Source organism: Psammomys obesus, unplaced genomic scaffold (assembly GCF_907164565.1).
Source record: "Psammomys obesus unplaced genomic scaffold, mPsaObe1.curated_primary_1811, whole genome shotgun sequence".
NCBI lineage: Eukaryota > Metazoa > Chordata > Mammalia > Rodentia > Muridae > Psammomys > Psammomys obesus.
In genome coordinates this window covers 4,683,227-4,703,610 of record NW_026585691.1, presented here as the reverse complement: position 1 = coordinate 4,703,610, position 20,384 = coordinate 4,683,227, and the positions used below count along the sequence as shown (strand labels likewise).

Sequence of the window (20,384 nt, the reverse complement as noted above, 5' to 3'; positions counted from 1 at the left end):
TGAAAAATACTCACATAGAAGCAGGGCAGGAGTAGGTTCAGGAGACCCTACCCTTGTGGGAGGGTTGATAGCTTCTGGGGGAGGGAGATTTCTTTAAGGGTCGGTTGATCATACTCCAGTGAAGAGCCCCACATCCATGAATTATATAAGCAGCATAAAGTAGATGGGTTATTATTTATTTATTTATTTGTTCTTTTTAAAGAGACAACAAGATAGGGATGGATCAGGGAAACATTAAGGGGAAGAGTAAAGGGTTAATATGATCAAAATACATTGTATGAAATTCTGAAAAAAAATAATTTTTTTTAATAATAATAAATATAAAGCAGATAGGGAGTGAGAAGAGGCCTGCTGCGGAAGTGTAAGGACCAGAGCACACATAAAAACCCAAGTGTGGACACTGGCTTTTTTGGGGGGGCAGGGGTAGGATGTGGGGAGCCAAGAAAGAACAGATCCTGAGGCCTCACTGGCAATCTAGTCTAGCTAGTCAGGTAGGACCAGCTTCAGTGAGAGACCCTGTCTCAGAAAATGAGATGGAGGAAGAATAGTAGAGGCAGGTACTCATTGTTGACCTCTGGTCTCCAGATATACCACACAGGCACACGTACAGGCGCACACACACACACACACACACACACACACAGCCACATATTTAGGGAGGAATAGATTTGATGGAAATTACCTGTGATATGTGAAAATGAGCTCTAATGATTGTGTTTTCACAATTCAGGACATTCTTTAAACCCTACTATGGTGTCATATGCCACCTCTTCCCCTCAGAAGTGTATCTTGAGACCCATCATGCAGGACACAGCATTCAGCTCTTGAAGGACACTTCAAATGCATATTTTGTGAACTGTACCCTCCCAGGAAGGTCACTGGAGTGAGGGACCGCCCTGCCATCTTGGTCTTTCTCTTTCCCCTTACACGGAGGAAAGCATGGTGCTTTCTGGTGGCACACTAATGAAGCACTTTCCAACAAGACAGGCGCATCCATCCTACAGCTGCTATTCTGGGATTCTCTCTTGAGTTAGAGAATGTTTTTCTTCTTCCCGTTCTCCCTAGCTAAGCTTAAAATGGAAAGCGGTATTTGATCACATAATTCAGCTAATTGCCTTTGTATGTTGGCAACGTCGTTTTCCATCTAATTTGATATTCTGTGGCAAACTGAGAAGCCTGTTGGACTAAGAAAATGAGGTTCTTTTCTATTAGGTGGAGCTACTTACATGGGTCTTAATTTGGCCTTTTGCTGTAGGATGCTGTTCAGCTGTGGCAGGTAGGAAGCGTGAATAGAATTCTGAGCCCTAACATAGCCCTGTGGACCTGCCATAGCCCTGCAAAAGAGAGCTTTGGGTCTGCTTTAGAGCCACTTAGACAGACATGGATCTAAGTCTTACTCCTATACCTTACAAAGAGTCATCACCTCTTTTGGAGTCTTCATTTATGAAGCATAAGAGATTTATTACTTTTACAGATACATTGTATTTGTATATATTTATTGATGCAGTATAATAATTCAATACATGTGTAGAGTGTGCCATGATGATATCAGTGATTAGCATTTCTAATCCTCCATATTTATTGTTTCTGTGCAATTTCAAGACTTAACTTTTAATTTTTAAAAATTGTGTGTGTGTGTGTTTACATCTGAGTATGGGTGCCAGTTGAGTTGCAGGGAGTTGTGAGCTGTCTGACGTGGATTCTAGAAACCAAGCTCAGGTCTCTTGGAAGAGTAAGTACCCTCTCTTAATCACTGAACCATCCCTCCAGCCCCTGGCTTACTCTAGAGATATAGCACTGCGGACAGTGTGATATTGGAAAAGATAGACCATAGGTGATTGGAACAGAATAGGATCTAGAAGCAGACCCCACAAACATGGCCAACAGTGTAATTACAAAAGCAACTCATTGGAGAAGAGATGGCATCTCAAAAGGTTTTGATAAAACAGTTAGGCTTCCATTTGTCCCTAAAGTAAAAGCAAAACTGCAGCTTCTCTTTCCCACCTTGTAGACACTAACTCAGAATGGAGCCTGAGCTTCTCAGTTATCCACAACCCAGGACAAGTTAAGCCAGGGGCTCCTCAGGAGAGTGGGCTCTATGCAGGAAAACAAAATAATTGGGCTTGCCTTATAAGTTCTGAAATTAGAAATACATGTAAGATTCTCTGACCTAGCCCTATTGGTGTTAGTAAAGCAATATAGCTATTTCAAAGACTGGAGCTTAGGAAAGCTACTCAGGCCTACACATCCATACCCTTTACTGGAAAGCAGAGATTTAAGGTCCTAGGCGTATTTTTCTATCTGCTGTAGTATTTGAAAACAATCAAAATATGCCAAGGCTGACCAGAACAGCCTGACAGGATAATCTCATTCCTTGAAGACTGCTACAGAGAAGTCCTAAAAATGGTGTCAGTGTGGTCTTTTTGCTGTTTGGAGCTTCATTGTCTCTCATGAATATATCAAAAGATGGTATTAATTTCCTAAGGGAACTGTTAGAGCCCTTGAGAAACCAGAAGCAAGGTGGGGAGTCTACCTTTCCTGGTCCCCGGGTGCATTTTGTTTGGGTTGTAGAGAGAGAGCTTGTGGGAGAGGTCCCATGGGGACCACAGCCTGAAGAGTCACTTGTCATCTCTGCTGGATTTGGCGAACCATCCTTGAGGGAAATGGCTGAGGATGCATAGACGTGTAAAATAGTGAAATAAAACAGTAGCACCGACGCCCATGCTCCTTTCCATTCTTGCACTAGAGCTGTGACAGAAAGCATCAACCAGCTCATCATGCTGTGTACTCAGCAGGCCCCCGGGCAGAAGGAGTGCGACAACGCCCTGCGGGAGCTTGAGGTAAGAAAGAGCCCTAGAAGGCTGCTGAGGATGGAGGACCTCAGTGCTCATGTCCGTGGGCCTTCCGCTGTGTGGTGACCCATCTCTCTTCTGCCGTTGCCTTTTGCCTCTCCTAACTAGGAGGAGATAGAGAAAATGGCATTTTTTAGTATTTTCACCAGTGTTTCTCCTTTTCCTACTAGGATGACGTATATTTTGTTTAAGGTTATTTCAATTCAAAAAGGAAGTGGTGTTGAGTGTCGGCTGTCAGTGAGGAAGCTTGGCCTACAAGTACTAAAGAGAGAGATAGAGGCTGGGGTCGGAGAGGTAGACCAGTTGGTGAAGTACGTGCCACAAACCAGGGCACCTGAGTCCTAGCCCCAGGCCACAGTTACAGAAGCTGGGTGTGGTGATAGGGAGGTGGGGACAGCCCATTCCATGAGGCTTGCTTGTCTCATGGACACACTGGCCTACTTGGTGAGATCCAGGCCAGTGAGAGCCCTTATCTCAAAAAACAAAATTGATGGTACCAGAGGAATGACACCTCAAGTTGACCTCTGGCCCCCACACCCATGCACAGGCATCATCACACAAACACACAATTACTCCCACATCATTTTATTCTGCCACATGTAGGGGAGGCCCTGGAGGAGGTCAAGAGGAGTATTTGCCGTTTCATAACGTAGGAGGCTCCTAGTGGCCTATCCTACAGTCCAGCATTCGGCAAGCCAGGGCAAGAACTCAAGGCAGGAACGTGGAACAGAAACCATGGAGGAATGCTGCATACTGGCTTTTTCCCAGCTGTATGTTCTGCTCACCTTTCTTGTACAGCCTAGGCCTATCTGCTTAGTAACAGTATCACTCACGATGGGCTAGACTTTCCTACATCAATTAGCAATCAAGAAAATGCCCCAGTAACATACCCACAGTCTAGTCTTGGGGAGGCAATTCTTTAGATGGGGTTTCCTCTTTCCAGGTGTGTTGGATTGACAACCAAAATCAGCCATCACACGTGGGATGTTCACTGCTCTAGCATGCTCATTTCAATTTTTCAAACATATATAGGCCACATAGGTAGTTGGTGTCTAAATGAGATCTGTTAGCCTGGGTACACTGTGCTTTAAAGTTATCCTTGGTTGCCAAGGTGATGGTTTCTAACAGGATCGCTGGTACTGAAAACATTTTGGTTATCCAAGAAGAGGCTTTCAGTGAAGTAAGATCATACCTTTAACCGCCCTCTTTCCCCTGTGTCTTTAAATGGATGGGTATCAGCAGCTCCCATTATCCCACATGCACCCTTTGGAGCTCAGCTGTGTTGTCATTTTGGTGACCATGTCCCCAGAGGCTGCTGACTTCCCAGTGTGCAGTCTGTTGATGATGAGCAGATGTAAGGATCTGTCCCCAGGCTGTCAGTCACTAGAAGAACTCTTCATGGGTAGTGGTCTAAGGTCATTGAGAAAGCTAGTGATGGTTTTTATGATTTGGAGAGACAGAGAAGGAGACCTCTTCCCATTTCCTCAATGGGTACCTACACAAGAGTAGACGTTTTCTATACTGTTTAAGTCACTAGCAGACAAACCATCCCAAGGGACCACCTTTGGGGGTTACTTTCTTCCATGTACTCCCGTTAGAAGGTCCCAAAACTGAAACATTGAGAGTCCTCCTTAACCATAAAGGAATGAATAAATGTGCCCTAGGAATGTAAGCCCTTCAGGGTTACCCAGTGGAGAAATTGTGTGCTTTGCGTTAGCTTCAGGTTTCCTTTTAAAGTCCTCCTGTCAATGCGACTGGCAGCTCCCAGCAGTGGCAACAGTGTCCTGAGGCTCCCGCCCCGCCATCACTGTTTTGCTGGGAGGGAGTCTGGAGTCTTGACACCCTGATCTGAGTTCCTCCGACTCTGAAGAAATGAGCAGTTATAGCCTAGCAAAGGCGGCAGTAGTTGTACTTCACAGCATGTCTTCTGCTGTGCATCAGCTCACTTTCTACGTTGTGTTCTCCGTTACAGACTGTCAAGGGGATGTTGGAAAACCCTAACGAACCTGTGAGTGACCTCTCTTACTTTGACTGCATTGAGAGTGTGATGGAAAACTCCAAGGTAAGCCTGTCTGTGTTAACTACTGGTCCTCACTACTGTGATAAAACACCCAACAAAAAGGAACCTGAAGAAGGAAGGCTTCGTCCTGGCTTAAATGTGAAGGCACAGCGTGATGGGAGGGATATGAGGCAGTCTAGTCACACTGCATCCACAGTGAGGAAGCAGAGAGAGATGAATGCTGGAGTTCAGCTCAGTTTCTCCTTTTTATGCAGTTCAGGATCCTGGCCTGTGGATAGTCCTGCCCACACTGAGGGAGGGTCATCCCTCCTTAATTAACTCATTCTAGAAGCCCCCTCCCCCGCATGCCCAGAGCCTCATTTTCTTGGTGAGTCTAGATCCTGTCAAGCTGACAGTCCATGTTAACCGTCCTGTCTGTGCCAAAACACAGACATCAACACTGCTCCTCAATGGGGAGAAATGGAGACGGGCTTTGGGGTACCTGCCTCGCCACTGGGTGGCCCAATATGGTGAAACCTTGTCATACAGCACCTTGCTCAGGTGTCTCTCAACATTCCAAGTATCGCAGAACCATGTGGAAAGTTTGGTAAATACCAAATGCCAGACCTCAGCCCCAAGCTTTAGGGTCTATGCAATTTAGCAGTTTCCAGTCCTGCCTCTGTGGCCTAGGAACCCTTCTTTAAGAGCTACTACTTATGTCATATCACAAATCCAGTCGTGTTTTCTGTACTGGAGGCTGAACTGATATGGAAAGTCCTCCTGTGACCTTGGCCTTCACAAAAGCCCCTTGTTTAGATTTTGTGCTGTCCAGTGTTTGAGGGAAGTAAATATTAGGTATTTTGAATGGTTGGGAAGAGAAGTATTTAAAAAAACTACCATGGCTTCCTCCATCTTTCCTCAGTAAAATCTGGTTCCTTACTATTTAATTGGGTGAAGGTGGTAATTGTAAAAAGTTTTGGTAAGAGTCCTTTGGAGAACAGTAATGAAGAAGAATGCCCAAAATTCAGTAAGTGATGGTGATATGCCAGAGAGAAAATTGGGGGTTGAGATTTTGCCACCTGGCCTTGGTCCTAGTACCCATGCATGCTAGTTTGCTTCACTTCGGTCTTGGTGAACCAACTGTATTGATATAAAAAAGGCTCAGTTTGTGTTGGGTTAAGACAAGAATTCCCTCTGTTCAGCAACCTTCATGGAATAAAGAGCTGTCTAAATAGAGGGTGCATATGATTGCAATACTTAAATCCAGGAAAAGGTCTCAGGCTGGCCTTGAATATGCTATGTGGTCAGGGATGATCTTCTGACTTTCCTGTCCTCACCTCCTAAGTGCTAGAATTGCAGGCGTGCACCACAGCAGCTGGGCCGTTGAACCCAGAGCCTCATACATGCTAGGCTAGCACTCTACTGGCCCAGGAAGGCTCCCTTCCAAAGGGCTTAGGGGAGAGGGTGAACTGGTACTGCTTTGCTTTACACTTTTTTTTTGTAAGCATGAGTATTTCATGTGTAAGAAATTCCGGTAATTTAGTCCTCTCCAAAATGGCTTATTGTCTCGGGAAGAACTCTGTAACACATTCAAGACTTGACAGAGTCCTCTCTCACCCAAGGGTGAACATTTTCTGCTCCATCATCTGTGGCCCTGGAGAGCACACAGTCCATGGCACATGCCAAAGCCCAAGACAGGACAGATCACTGGATTTGGGATAGATGCCCTGCTCTGCCCATGTGAGCTTCTGTATGATCTTTAGAAGACATTTGACTTCCCTCGGTTATACACTGACTGTGACAGTCCTTAACAGTTGTTATTTTGAGAGCAAAGAAAGACTGCACCAGTGCTTTTCAAAACAAGTCAAAATGCTTAAAATATTTAGGAAATATCTTTAACACAGTTCTATGTAAATTTTCAATTGACAAATTAATCATATAAGGAATAGTATGCCTTCTACATTCTGTGTAGATTTTATGCTCTTGGAAGTAAATCATTCTCAGACAGGGCCATGTGTGTTGACTGTACCTCCTAGAGATACTGATAACCTTTGGATGCAATGTTTATGCTTTTATTATTTATTTATCTTCATCAAACAAAGAGGGTGTAATTCTCTTGAATCTCTCTTGGGTACAGTAAAGGCAAAGATGACAGATGTTTTAAATTAAGTCGCCTTGAGTATTAAAGCCACAGGGTAACCTCCTGCAGCCCTCGTTTGGAATAAAAATTCACTGACTGGTTGCTGTTTTGCAGGTTCTAGGCGAGTCAATGGCTGGGATTTCACAGAATGCCAAGACTGGGGACCTCCCTGCCTTCGGAGAATGTGTGGGGATTGCATCCAAGGCTCTGTGTGGACTGACAGAGGCAGCAGCCCAGGTGAGAACCAGTCCCCTGTACACCCCTTCTTTCCAGCTCGTGCCCTAGGACATAGTGCAGCCCCCTGAGGGAGACCTGCTCCAGCCCCTCCGAGCACTGATACGGGAACCTTGGGAAAGCTGATGGCTTCTGGGTGGGAGGAGCATACAAGACAGTGAGACTCCGAGAATACTGCAGACCCAGCACACAGAGGTCAGAAGCAGATTTTTAAAGCCAGTGCCCTGGGTAAATTGTTCCCTAAAGAAGAGTAAGTGCTAAGTGATTAGAACGCTCTGAGTCTTTAGAATTGAACATTAGCCATATTTCTTAGAATTAAAGGAAGAAGAAGAGAAGAGGCCCTACCATGAGAGCTGTGATATTGTTTATTAGCTTCCTTTGGCTCACCTGTGTCCCTTTCCAGTCATGACTGGGCTCATGTAACAAACACATCAAAGATGACAGCATTTAGATTGAAGGGTTTGTCATTGGTGGTTAACCTTGAACTTGGGAGATTTTACCTACTCAAAGATAAACGTCCCTAGTTGGAAGAGAAGACTTCTAACCTTCACCCTTCCCCTCAACCACAGGAGCTCATCTGTTAGTTATATCCTATTCTTCTTACTCATTTGCCTAAGCTAAGGTTCTAATTGCTGTTGGAAATAGTTACCTAGACAAGGACCCTCTGGGTTAGGAAACCTTTGGGCAGCAAAGGATCTAGGATGGACTGACTCAGAAGCTCCCTGTATCAGTCTGCACCAGCTCTCTCCAGCCTCTTCTGACTTCAGGCCAAAGTCAGCTTCACGCTAAAAGCAGGCACCCTCGTGGCCACATAGCCAGCAAGTACAGGCTACATACATCTGTGTCCATGCCCCACAGAGGAGTGGCCGAAAGGTTTTCTCTTAAGAACAAGGAAGCTTTGTTCCCTAATGCCTGCAGCAAACTCCTGATGGTATGTCAAGCTGGCATAGGCCTGTCTGTCACCATGGCCTCATTGGCGAGAGGGATGAGCTTACTTTGGGTAGCTTGCCCTAAGGAGCACCTGAGCCTGCCAGCTGCCCGTACACTGTGGACCATTGTCTCCCATGGGCTCACGGGGGAGCATGGTGCCTGAGGTGTGGTTCTGCTCATCATTTTACAGGCTGCATACCTTGTTGGCATCTCCGATCCAAACAGCCAGGCAGGCCACCAAGGCCTGGTGGACCCCATCCAGTTTGCCAGGGCTAACCAGGCGATCCAGATGGCATGCCAGAACTTGGTGGACCCAGGCAGCAGCCCATCACAGGTAACCAAGGAGGGGGGTGGGGCATGTGATCTCTTCGGCTTCTCTGGGTAGATTATGGGAGATGGGAATGAGCAGCGAATCCTGTGCTTTCAGGGCTTGCAAACCCAGATGACTGCACCAGTGCGGTCATGTCTGTTGCTGTGATGAAGCACCCTGACAAAAGCAACTTAGGGGGGAAAAGAGCTATTTAGCTAACAGTTCCAAGTTATAGTCCATCATCCAGGGGAAATCAAGGCAAAAACATCAAGCGTCTAGTTAGACATCGTACCCACACTCCAGAGCAAGGAGAGAACATGCATGCCTGTGCTCGGCTTGCTTTCTCTGCCCTCATTCAGTACAGCCCACAGGGAATGGTGCTTCCCACTTTCAAGACTGTCCCCCACCGGCATGCCCATTAAGACTCTCCTTCCCCAGGTGATTCAGGGTTGGGTCAGGTTGCCAAACCAACGAGGCATCACAATGAGCAGGAAAGTACTGCAAACGTGGTAAAGGCAGGGATGTGCGAATGCTCATGTGTAGTTCCTGGGAATCCACAGAGCGAAACAACCAACATAATTCATGAGGAGCTTCATGGCTGTTTATTGACAGTTCACCGTAAGTGAGGCTTGACCTTTTGCCCCTTTGGTTCTTACTCCATTGAGCAGTTTGGTTAAGATATGATGACAAGACAGAGTGTTGTTCTAGTTTCTGTTGCTGTGATAAAACACTCTAAGGAGAAACAACTTGGGGATAGAAAGGGTTTATTTCAGCTTCCATTTCCAGGTCGCAGTCTATCACAGAAGGAGTATCAGGGCAGGAACTCACGGAACTATAGAAAAATGCTGTTTACTGGCTCGCTCACTGCCTCCTACTCAACTTGCTTTCTCATACAGCCCATAGATAATGCCGCCCACAGGTGGCTGGGCCCTCACACACCAGTTATCAAGACAATCTCTCAGTCCAGTACAGTCCAGTCTGGTTGAGGGAGTTTTTCAGTTGAGGTTCCCTTTTCCCAGATGACCCTAGGTTGTGACAAGTTAACAGTAAAAACCATCCAGGACAGGGATGCATTAGAGTAAGTGTGAGTAGTTTTCTCAGGTCACTTCAGAGATGGCGGCACTGAGTCAAGCCTCAGAGTTGAAGTCAGGATCTAAAACACAGAAAGGACATTTGAGGAGCAGATGTTGTGTAATCACATGCCTTGCTGCTTCTGGTGTCGTGGGGACCTGGTTACAGAGGAAAGCAGTCTAGACTGAAAAGAAAGACCAGTGGCTGCTCTGGGGTACTGGAGGCAGCCTTGTGAGTGGCATGTCCACTGTGAACTTCAGCCAGCGTTCTCAGGGCAGCACAGAAATCCAAGAAGACAGTACCAGGGCTATCTGGATCTGCGGCAGACCAGAGTGTATACTCAAATGCACCTGAGCCTGTCTAGCCTCCACAAAGGGAAGTCTACAGCTTCAAGAGAGTACCTGAGTTGAGGATGGGGATGGAGTTGAAAGATGGTCTACAGACTGCTAGTCACCGCCTACAGCTCCCCCTAGGGGGAGGAGGGAGTGGTGCATCTAGCCGCTTATCGTACCCGTCTAAACCTATTCCACGGAGCTGGCCACTAGCAAAATGTAGCTGTTAATCGCTAGAAGAAATAACTAGTTCAATAGCCATGGCCTATGAGAATCTGATGCATACTGAATTTCACAGACTTGGCATGAACAAAAACTTTCAATACCATATTGCTATAAGGAACTATTTTGGATACATTGAGTTAAATAAACTATATTACTTAAATTAATTCCTTGTTTCTCTACTCATTTTCATGTGCCTACGGGAAAATTTTAAATCCGGTGCCTTAGGCTTTAGCCGGGGGCCTGGACTCTGGGGGTTTCAGAGACTAGCTGACCCTATCCCCTTTAAGAGTGGGGCCCCACACCCCCCTGCCACAGCACCTCCTTCCCATTTCTATTTTCATCCTCTCTTGCTTCACGTTTCTTGCTCTTTCCTTCCTTGGGGCAGAGCTAGACAGATGAGATTGCCAAGATTCTGGATGTGTGAGCTGCAGAGAAACCCAGGTTCCCCCACGCTGAAGCGTGCGGGGCCCACCCCTAACCTAGCTCCCTGCTTTATAGGTTCTGTCAGCCGCCACTATCGTTGCCAAGCATACCTCAGCCTTGTGCAATGCCTGCCGCATCGCCTCATCCAAGACAGCCAACCCTGTGGCCAAGAGGCACTTTGTCCAGTCAGCCAAGGAGGTCGCCAACAGCACCGCCAACCTGGTCAAGACCATCAAGGTAGGTCGCTGTAGGGCAGGTCTTGTTGGTCCCTGTCCAGAGCTGAGCGAGGAGTGGCTGAAGCTCTGTCTCTTCAGGTATATGAGTGGTAAGATACAGACCGTGAGTCGTGTCTGGGGAGAGGCCCTTTTGCTTACTAATCAGGAGATGGTCAGCAGGAAAGCCCACTAGCTACACCTCCACTAATCTCCATGGCGGTGACAAGGGAGCCGCTCCCAGTTCTGCAGGTAGGAGCCTAGGGCCTGAAATTGGGCTGGAGGGGAGATTAGGGTCCTGTCTTAGTGCTGTGTGTGGGTACAGCCTGCATAGTCTTATACTGTGTTTCCTTGGTGCTGTTTGGAGCGGTCCGGGTGGAGGGTTGTGCCATTGTTGCTGGAGACGTTAGAACCAAGAGAGAATATGGAGGAGAAAGGAAATGGGAAATTACAAAACACTGCATTTTCAAAAACCTGGAGCTGCAGAGATGGCCCAAAGGGTAAACGTGAAGACCCGAGTTCAAATCTTCACAACCCTTGTAAAAGTCTGACACTTTAGTGCACATGGAGATTCCCAGCACTCGTACAGCAAGGCGGGTAGCAGAGGCAGAAGGATTCCTTGGAAACTCCTGGGGCAGCTCATGGTGGTGTACATCCTGGCAAACAACAGAAGAGATTCTGTCTCAAGAAACAACTTAGAGGAGAGGACCCACACCTACCATTGTCCCCTGCCCTCCACACGTGCACTGCAGCGCATGAGCACACACGCTGACACACGCTAACGTGCACACACTTACATGGTCACTTAAATCTCCACCATCATCTCCACACTGTTTAGAAATGTTTTGACTTTTTCTCTCCTTGGGGCATCAACTCTTTAAAGATAGAGCATTCTTTCTTAAAAAAAAAAAAAAGTCAGTCACCATAGTGTTAAAGTCCATGGGTAGAGGAGGTGTCGAGGGAGGCAAGATCCCTTTGCAGTGAGGAAACTGAATCGGCCAGGCAGTGGTCTCTGTAGCGGGTGGGTGGTCTAAGCTCGGGCTTTGCACATACCAGGCAGCTGACCTTGCGGGAAAACAGCCAAAACCTGGACAGCAAACCACAGGCACACAGCCCAGTGTCATCTCAGCCCCCACTCCCAGCCGTCAAAGGAGCATTGTTACGGGAGGCATGGTGCCAGTCCTCTGTGAACCTTGCAGAGCTGAGGGGAAAGGGAGTATTGATTGTTTGTTTATGCTTTTGCATGGGGCTAAGAATGAAACCAGTGGTTTTGTGCATGCTAGGAAAATGAAATGAGGACATGACCACTCCAAGGTACGGTTGAGAAGGTTTATTTGTAGATATGAGAGAGAGCACAGCCAGAGGCATCTGGAAGGGTCCAGATTAAATTGGGCCATAGGAGGAGAGAAAGAAGAGGAGAGAAAGCTGGGCACAGTGGAGCACGCCTGTAATCCCAGCACTCAGGCACGCAGTAAGGTGGATCTCTGTGAGTTCAAGACCAGCTTGGTCTGCAGGTCCAGGACAGCCAAGGCTACATAGAGAAACCCTTTTTTGAAGAAAAAAGCGAGATAAGGAGAGAGAAAAGAGAGGGCAAGAGGACCAGGAGAGGAACCAAGAACCAAGAGAAGGCGTGGCCAAATTGACAGGGTTATATAGGGGGAAAAAAAGCTGTGAGAGGGAAGCAAAGCCCCTGGGCCTGAGAGGTTTAGGTAGAGAGCGTGGCGAGAAGAGCTGAAAGGTGCTGCAGGTCTGAGTGAGCCTGAGGCCTGTGTGTGTATGCTAATGGGGCACCACAGTTAGCCATTTGTCCCAGGTTTCTTTGGGACCTGACACTAGGTACTTGATCTAGCACTGAACAACACCCCCGTCTGACTTCAGTAGAAGGGTCCCCAACCTTACTGCACCTTGAAATTTATTTATTTATTGCAAGGAAAAAAAAAAAACTCTCTGTACAACCCCATGCAGAAGTCAGTCACGGAGTGAGTGAGCCTTGCAGAGACCAAAGGAAAGAGCATCCAGCCTGCAGCAGCTGGAAGCTGGCTGGTGAGAGCCGGGCCGGCTCGCTGAGTCAGCAGTCCCATAGCTGTTTCAACAGAGAGTCATTTTCAAAACAAACAGAAGCCCTGTGTGCTCAGAGGCATCAAGAAACTAGATGGAAAATGAATAAACAAATTAAATCCAGTGTCCTGGTGCCCTAGGATCCTTGCGGCAGCTCATCTACCCTTTCCGTCATAGTTCATATTAGCAAATGACAAGCTTTTGTTTGTAAGTACATATTTTATGTTCTGCATATATCATTCGTTTCGTGCACACAGCTGTGCTACATTTATCATGCCCATTTCACTGATGGCAAACTGGGATACAAAGGTTAAGTAACTGCACAGGTAAAGCAGCCGGTAAATGACAGCTGAGAATTCAAGCCAAGCCCCAGAGCCCACTCTCAGTCCTGGCATGCTGTTGGGCTCTTTGGAGCACAAGGTATGAACTCATCCCTCCTGCCTAAGGAAAAACCCCTGGCTGTGTTTAGAGAGCATGAGTGTCAGTCTGGGGGTTGAGGGTGGCAAGGACAATATAGTTAAAAGCTATGATGTCATTGTTGCTTGCTGCATAATTAACTTTTCTCAGAAGTCAGTCATTTTTCTGATCACCATAAAGCAGCACAGAGGAGGGCAGACCTTAGAAAAATCCTGCAGCCTCTCTCTCCTGTAGCCTCCCCCTCCTGCAGCCTCCTTGGTTGGCTTTAGATTCCCATCTGTCTGTTAAGATCAAATCTTCTTTCACATTCTCCTCACAGTGTCAACCCCTCTGTAATTCCCGGCAGCAAATGAGCTCGTGTGATGGTCCAAAAGGTAGGCCTGTGGAAAGCAACAGAGGAGGAGAGCAGGATGATTGTAATGTAGAGCACATAAAACCTGTCTCCTCTGAGCATGAATGCAAAATAGTGTCAGTATAAGGGGAACAGAAATGAACGTGTTGCCCCAGCTTGTCAAAATTTGCCCAGAGTTTTCAGTTCCCACTGTGTAGCAGGGTTTTCTGGCCAGCCCTTGAGTGTTGCCTTTCACTCACTAACAAGAAAATGGTATAGATCACTTCCTTGGTGGCCCCTGCACTGTACTAAATGGATTTCCTATTTGAAATTAATGGTTAAGTATCCTGTGTATGAGAAAGCCAAATGGATCCTTCACTTCCTGAAGAGTTCAGAGAGCAGTGTCACGGCTGCCTTTTTAGCTGTCTTATGCTCCTTAGTATGTGTTTATTTTGCACCGTGAGGCTGTGCCCTGATAAAAACCTAGCTGCCGCACCCTTGCAGTCACGAAGGAGGGAGAAAACAGCATGCCACCGGGGCCTTAGATCTCTCCTGATGGCATTCTTTAAACTCTCCAAGCCTAGCCCAGCAAGAATCCATTTCAAACTGTCTCCTACCAGGGACGGCTCTCAATGCTGGGTGAGTTACAAAGGCACTGACTGAGTCTCTTCCCCTGGTCCACAAACACACTCTTGCCTGTTTTCTCTCTCCATTGCGCTCATTACCTAGCCTTGACTCAGATGTGTGGAATGGAATTTTATTTTAAATGTGCAGCCACTCAGGTTTGAGTGCCAAGTGGAAATTATGCAATCCCAGGCTTTGTTTTGCTGAGAAGTTGAAGTTTGGCCTTGCTGGTCACCACAGAGTGAGCGCTCAGATCCTTGCAATTAGGCATTTCCAGTGAGCGCCGCAGACAACCGAGCCAGCTCCCTCTAATTGAATTTGACTTGGCTCTCAAGTATGTTTTCTTGGTCATCCTTATGTTTGGAATTCTTCAGATTAAAATGGGGAGCACTCTGGGACAGCTTAAGCCTTGCCTGCCTTTGTTGGTGTCTAGGGTCTGTAAGAAAGAAGAGAGTTGGCATCTTGGGTGATGCTTTGAGACATGACATCTTGGGTAATGCTTTGAGACATGACAGCAAGTAGCAGGTGACCTGAGTAAATTGTGCCGCTTTTCTAGGTGCTGATTTTATTGGGAAAACTAAAGGGTATTCAGTGATCCCTTGAGCCCATGAATGTGTTCCCCACGTGCCTATAAGATTAGACTGAAGACACTAGGAGAATCAGGCGTGGGGGTTTGGAGTGCTCTTGTTCCCATGGGTTTGAATGTGCGACTATGTGAATTTACCCCCTCGGTGGTGAGGGAGACATTCTGTGATCTGAAACGGGCACAAGGAAGCATTTGTGGCTGCTCAGCATCTCTCTGTGGAGCTGACTTGAGCGTCCGTTTTACCGGGTTGGCTCAGTCATACCCAGCGGAAGCAAAATTTGGAAGTGAAATAATAGCTTTGCAGGTCGCCCTTTCTAATGCCAAACGCATCCTTTGGAGGAAATGACTTTTGCCCTTTGAAAGCCAGAACAGGTGGATGATAGAGGGTTTTGCTGTAGGCCCTGTTACTCAGCCCTGTCCTATGGGCTCTGTAGATGTGGTTTTTAGGATCTGTGCTGAGCAAAAGGAAAAAAATCCTTTTGGCATCTACTGGTCCATGTTTTAAGGCTGTACCACTGAGAACTAGTCCTTGAGATTTACCTTGGGGAGTCAGGAGTCATCTATCCGGGTTGTGAAAGTTCAAATGACCAAGTTGGTGACCAAGTCAGATGTTTTTCATCCTGACAGAGAAGGAGGTAGAAAGGAGCGGGTCTGAGTTTGGAAAAAGGAGAGGAAGAAAGGGAACGATGTCAGTTTAGTGTCCAGGCAATGCAACTTGAGTAGCTGGGGCCCAAGCTCCTTGGACTCCAAAGTTCACCATGACATCCTTCTGCTTCACTCATTTTCTTATGCTGGGACCATTTGTCTCAGGCTCCTGCCAGGTGGTACCCACCATGCCTCCCACTGGTATCCCGAGCTTTCGGTGAGGCTTGGTAGCACCCAACCGCAAGGAGGTCAGCGCTCTAAGGCAGTCCTTTTCTGTATTGTAAATTCAACATTTAGTGAGTACAGGAGAACAGTTAGGGGTGGGGTTATGTGTGTGATTGAGAAGTAGCAGACATTGGTTAAGGCCTCGAGTGGGCCTAGATGGAAGGCCGAATCTAAGAGGTCAGAGTGGGATCAGGGTCTGTTGGGTGAGGGCTGGGTGGGAGCCAAGGCAAGCCAGACACTAGGAGGCTGGTAAGTGAGCAGACTCATGGAAATTCCTCTGAAATTATTAGCATTGTATCTATGTAATTATTATCCCAAGTTGCCAAGGCCTGGCTGGAATGTCATTGTTATTTAAAAGTGGCCTTCAGACCTGCCTTGCCTGCCGCCTCTTGCCTTATTGAGAAACAGATCAAGCCCACCTCAGACCCAGCTGGTCAGATAATGCAGTGCCTCTGGTTGGCTTGTTCACTAATTGTCTAAATAGGCTCTTATGTATTGCTCATAAGGATTAAATTAAACGTTTAGTTGCTCATTTAACAAGGAAAGTTGCATTCTTCTGCAAGTGTAGTAACTGGCTTCGCCTTCTAGTCCTCTGCTAGAAGACAGGCACCTGCCATGTTTCATAGGCTTGTTTTGTTTCTGAAGAGGTCTTTTTGGAAAGTCTCGACCTCAAAGATTAACCCCTTGTGAGACAAGATTGACATGGATCCCAGGCCGCATCCTAGATTCTCACCAAGCTGGCCATTAGTCAGCAACATGACTGATCATTCAGTCAATCCTTTTGTATTGTCTGCTGCTAGTTAAAGAAAGATGAAGCATAAAATCTATAGAGGGAAAATATGTCATGTCAAGAGCTCAGTGAATTATCTCAAACAAATATACTAAATACACTCCTCTAGAATGTCACCCAACTTCTGATACCTCAGTGAGTTTATCCTGTTTTTGTACATTCATGAATGTAATTGTGCAATCAGTTCCCTTTTACATGTGACTTCCTTAACTAGATAGGTGTGTGTGTGTGTGTGTGTGTGTGTGTGTGTGTGTGTGTGTGTGTGTTTGTGTATTAGGAGTTACCCATTTGATTAGGCAAGTCTAGTCTGTTCTTTCCCTTTGGATTCCATTGTATTTATTCTAAGATGTTGGTAGTGCAGGGATATTCTTAGATGTAGAACTTAGGAAAGTTGCAAGTATGAAGGATTAGAGATTTAGCTCAAGAATGGACTCTGGTTTTCATATCCAAATTAAAAAAATGGAGGGAGAAAGAGGCAGAGGGAACAAGGAAAGGCAGGCTGTCAGAAGAATCACTCCATGTGAAGGATCTTTGTCATTTGGGGGGGAATGGGCTTAATCCATTTAGAATCCACACAGAAATAGAGGAGAGATGAGGAACCCGTCTCAGAAGTGGAAAAGAAAGTGGCCTGGCCCCAGGTGTGATGGCTGGCCAGAAGGAGTGAAAACCGCTGTCCTGTAAGCTGCACATCTGGATTATTCATTAGGAACCATCCGTGGCCTCTCTGGTGGACAGCAGGGATCTCTCCAGTTACTTCCTGCCCGTTGAGAAGTAGTGAACTGTCTTCCATTGCTGAGAGGAGGTTGCTGTGGCTTAGAACTGATACCTGTTTCTCCGGGGGATGAAATCTCCATTTCTTTCCCATTAGGCCCTGGATGGGGATTTCTCTGAAGATAACCGAAACAAGTGTCGAATTGCTACCACACCGTTGATCGAAGCTGTGGAGAACCTAACAGCTTTTGCATCAAACCCTGAGTTTGTCAGCATTCCTGCTCAGATCAGCTCTGAGGTAGGAGAATCCGAAGCAATTGTAACGCTAGAGTCACTGGCTAAGAATGAGCACGGTAGTTAAAACTCCAAAAGCCCTTTTGGCGGTGCTCTATGGACTATGTTATTGTAGTAAGCACAGTATTTTGCAGTAATAAGTACTGCGTTATGTACACAGTTACTATGTTCCCATCCTTTGTGCGCAGTTACTAGGCTCTGTGAATATCTACCTTTTAAAAAATAAAAGCTTGGTATTGAGAATAATCTTTGTGCTGATTCTTTCATGAAGTGTGTCATACTAAAAAATTCTTTTTAAGAAAAAAATATATATATTAGTTAAGGAACAAGCCTGGACCCACATTTCCCTAGTCTGGACCCTTTCTACTAGCTGGCTTTCTTCTTCAGGTTAGAAGTACCAGCTTAAAGAGTAAGACTTTCTAGGGTCCAACTTATCCGTCTGTGCATCTCGTTGATCTTAGGGCTCCCAGGCACAGGAACCAATCTTGGTCTCAGCCAAGACCATGCTGGAGAGCTCATCATACCTCATCCGCACTGCACGATCCCTGGCCATCAACCCCAAAGATCCACCCACCTGGTCCGTGTTGGCTGGACACTCCCACACTGTGTCTGACTCCATTAAGAGTCTCATCACGTCTATCAGGTGAGTTTCTCATCTAAAGAGAACATGCAGCCTGAACCTGACTAGAGTAGGAGGGGACTGTGCCCGCCATGTTGATCATTATTGTGATGGCTAATCTTGGTTGTCAACTTGACACAAACTGGAGTCACCTGGGAAGAGGGACCTTCAGTGGAGGAGTTGTCTCCATCATAGCAGCCTGTGTGTATGTCTATGGGCTTTTCCTCTACTGATGGTTGATGTGAGAGCCCAGCTCTCTGCAGCTATGCCATTCCTGGGCTGGTGGGTCTGGGCTGTGTAAGACATGTAGCTGAGAAGCCAGTAAGCAGCGTTATTCCATGGTCTCTGCTTCAGTTCCTGCCACCGAGTTCCTATATTGAGCTTTCTGCTTTAGCTTCCCTTAATGATGGACTGTCTGTGCCCTGATAAAACCAGGTATTTCCTCCCCAGGTTGCTTTTGTATTCATCACAGTAACAGAAAAGAAGACTTAAGAAAATTACAATCATCTTTTTTTTTTTTTTTTTAATCTCTTTGAGACCGATGATGACAGTCCTGGCCACAATAACAGCAGATCTATGCATCTGTTATTTCAAATATTTTCCCTATATTACATTTCCTGATTATCATGTTTTAGTGTAGATGGTGTCATTGTTTCCATTTCACTGCTGTGAACTTTGAGGTAGGGGAACTTGGGTGATGTCCTGCATAGTCACCTAGAGGCTCCAGCCCCAGCCCATCCAACCATCACACTGAATTCTTAACTCTTAGGGGCCCTGGAGAGCCCTCCTGCTCAGGTTCTTCTAGTCTGACAATAAGACGAAAGGGTTTTTCTGCAGCCCACGCTAACTCTGGGTATCCTGACCTTGCTAACACTCGGAGTTGGCCAAATTAGTATCCTACAACGTGGAGTGTGTTTGTTTCCTTAGTTCCAGTACTTTGCTTCTTAATTGCTTCTGAAGCTCAAAGCCATAATTAAACTTTTTCTTAATGTATTGCAAAGAAAAAGTCCTCTGAACACTTCAGCTCTTTCTGCAGCTCTTGAGTTTATGACTCATGTACACTGGAGCATGAAGCGCGTTTGCACACTTTCATTTTCAGTGGCTGGAGAGATGCTTGCTGCAGATGCGCAAGGGCCTGGGTTTGAATACCTAGCTCCCTATAAAAAGCCAGGCCTGGGTACGCGCTTGCGGTCCTAGAGCTGTGGGAAACAAATGCATGAGGGTGGCTGCATCTCGCTGACCGCCATACTGGCCCCAGGTTGAGAAAAAGACCCTGTCTAAAGGGACTAACACAGAGGATTACAAAGGAGGACACTGGTCTTCCTCTTGTGATCTCCATGCGTTGATGTTTGCATGTGCCTGTGCACAGACAGACACATAGAAAACACACACATACGAACATCTACGCACGCACGCATGCATGTGCATTTTTTTTTAACTTTAATATTTAAAGTGAAAGAAGCACCCAAGTGCAAATTGTTTCCTTTCCAATTACCTATTATTAGCCTGAGAGGAAGGGTGACGATTCCTTATTCTTCCAGCTAGAAATAGAGCTATGTGAGGTACAAGCGTTCATTAAGAAATGCACAGGCTCTGTACCAGGTTTTGCTGAGCAAGTTTCAGAGATGCTCAGCTTCATGAAGTGATCATCTAGAAGGTCTCCTGGCCCACCGGTACAGAGCACAGTGTGACGTATTTAAGCCTTATGAACTTGTGTTTGATTTCTCCTGTCCCTTCTAGGGACAAGGCCCCTGGGCAGAGGGAGTGTGACTACTCCATTGATGGCATCAACCGGTGCATCAGGGACATCGAGCAGGCCTCCCTGGCCGCGGTCAGCCAGAGCCTGGCCACGAGGGATGACATCTCGGTGGAGGTAGGCTGGGGCTCTTGCGTCTGCCTTGGAAATTCAGGAGGAAACGGAAGAAATGTCTGTAATGCTGGAGTGTGATAATGGACAGCCCTTTCCGGTGGAACCAACAGGGAAGTCTGGGGAGGGGGTAGGACACGTGCTGAGAGGGAAAAGAGTACACGGACCAAAGAAGAATGTTCAGATGATCAGCGTCGGGTCCCAAGATGGACTACTGTGTTCACTTGCATGCATCAGTGGAGCAGGCCTGGGCATGCAAAGCTTGAAGGCTTCTCTCTGGTCACATTTTTTTTCCTTTGCACTTTTTAGGCAAGTTTAGCATTAAACTGTAAATCCATCCAGGGGTAAGGAGTTGTGCTTTAAGTTATTCTCTATCTCGTATGTGTGTGAGATGGAGAGCTTAGCATCTTATCATTTGGGGGCACTTTATCCTTTTTCTGTGTGTATGTGTGTTATACACACATCTGCGTCGGGGGTATGCTCACACGT

The 20,384-nt window shown here is 46.5% G+C and overlaps 1 protein-coding gene across 2 annotated transcripts in view; it reads left to right on the top strand.

The window, feature by feature from the left end:
- Positions 1-20,384, top strand: part of Tln2 (talin 2) — a 401,214-nt gene that overhangs the window by 307,873 nt on the left and 72,957 nt on the right. For both annotated transcript variants that reach the window (XM_055597884.1, XM_055597875.1), the window contains exons 33-40: positions 2,747-2,840; positions 4,825-4,914; positions 7,106-7,228; positions 8,346-8,489; positions 10,592-10,753; positions 17,273-17,413; positions 17,871-18,052; positions 19,769-19,901. In XM_055597884.1, coding sequence (XP_055453859.1) covers positions 2,747-2,840; positions 4,825-4,914; positions 7,106-7,228; positions 8,346-8,489; positions 10,592-10,753; positions 17,273-17,413; positions 17,871-18,052; positions 19,769-19,901 — 1,069 coding nt within the window. The remainder of the gene's footprint in view (positions 1-2,746; positions 2,841-4,824; positions 4,915-7,105; positions 7,229-8,345; positions 8,490-10,591; positions 10,754-17,272; positions 17,414-17,870; positions 18,053-19,768; positions 19,902-20,384) is intronic.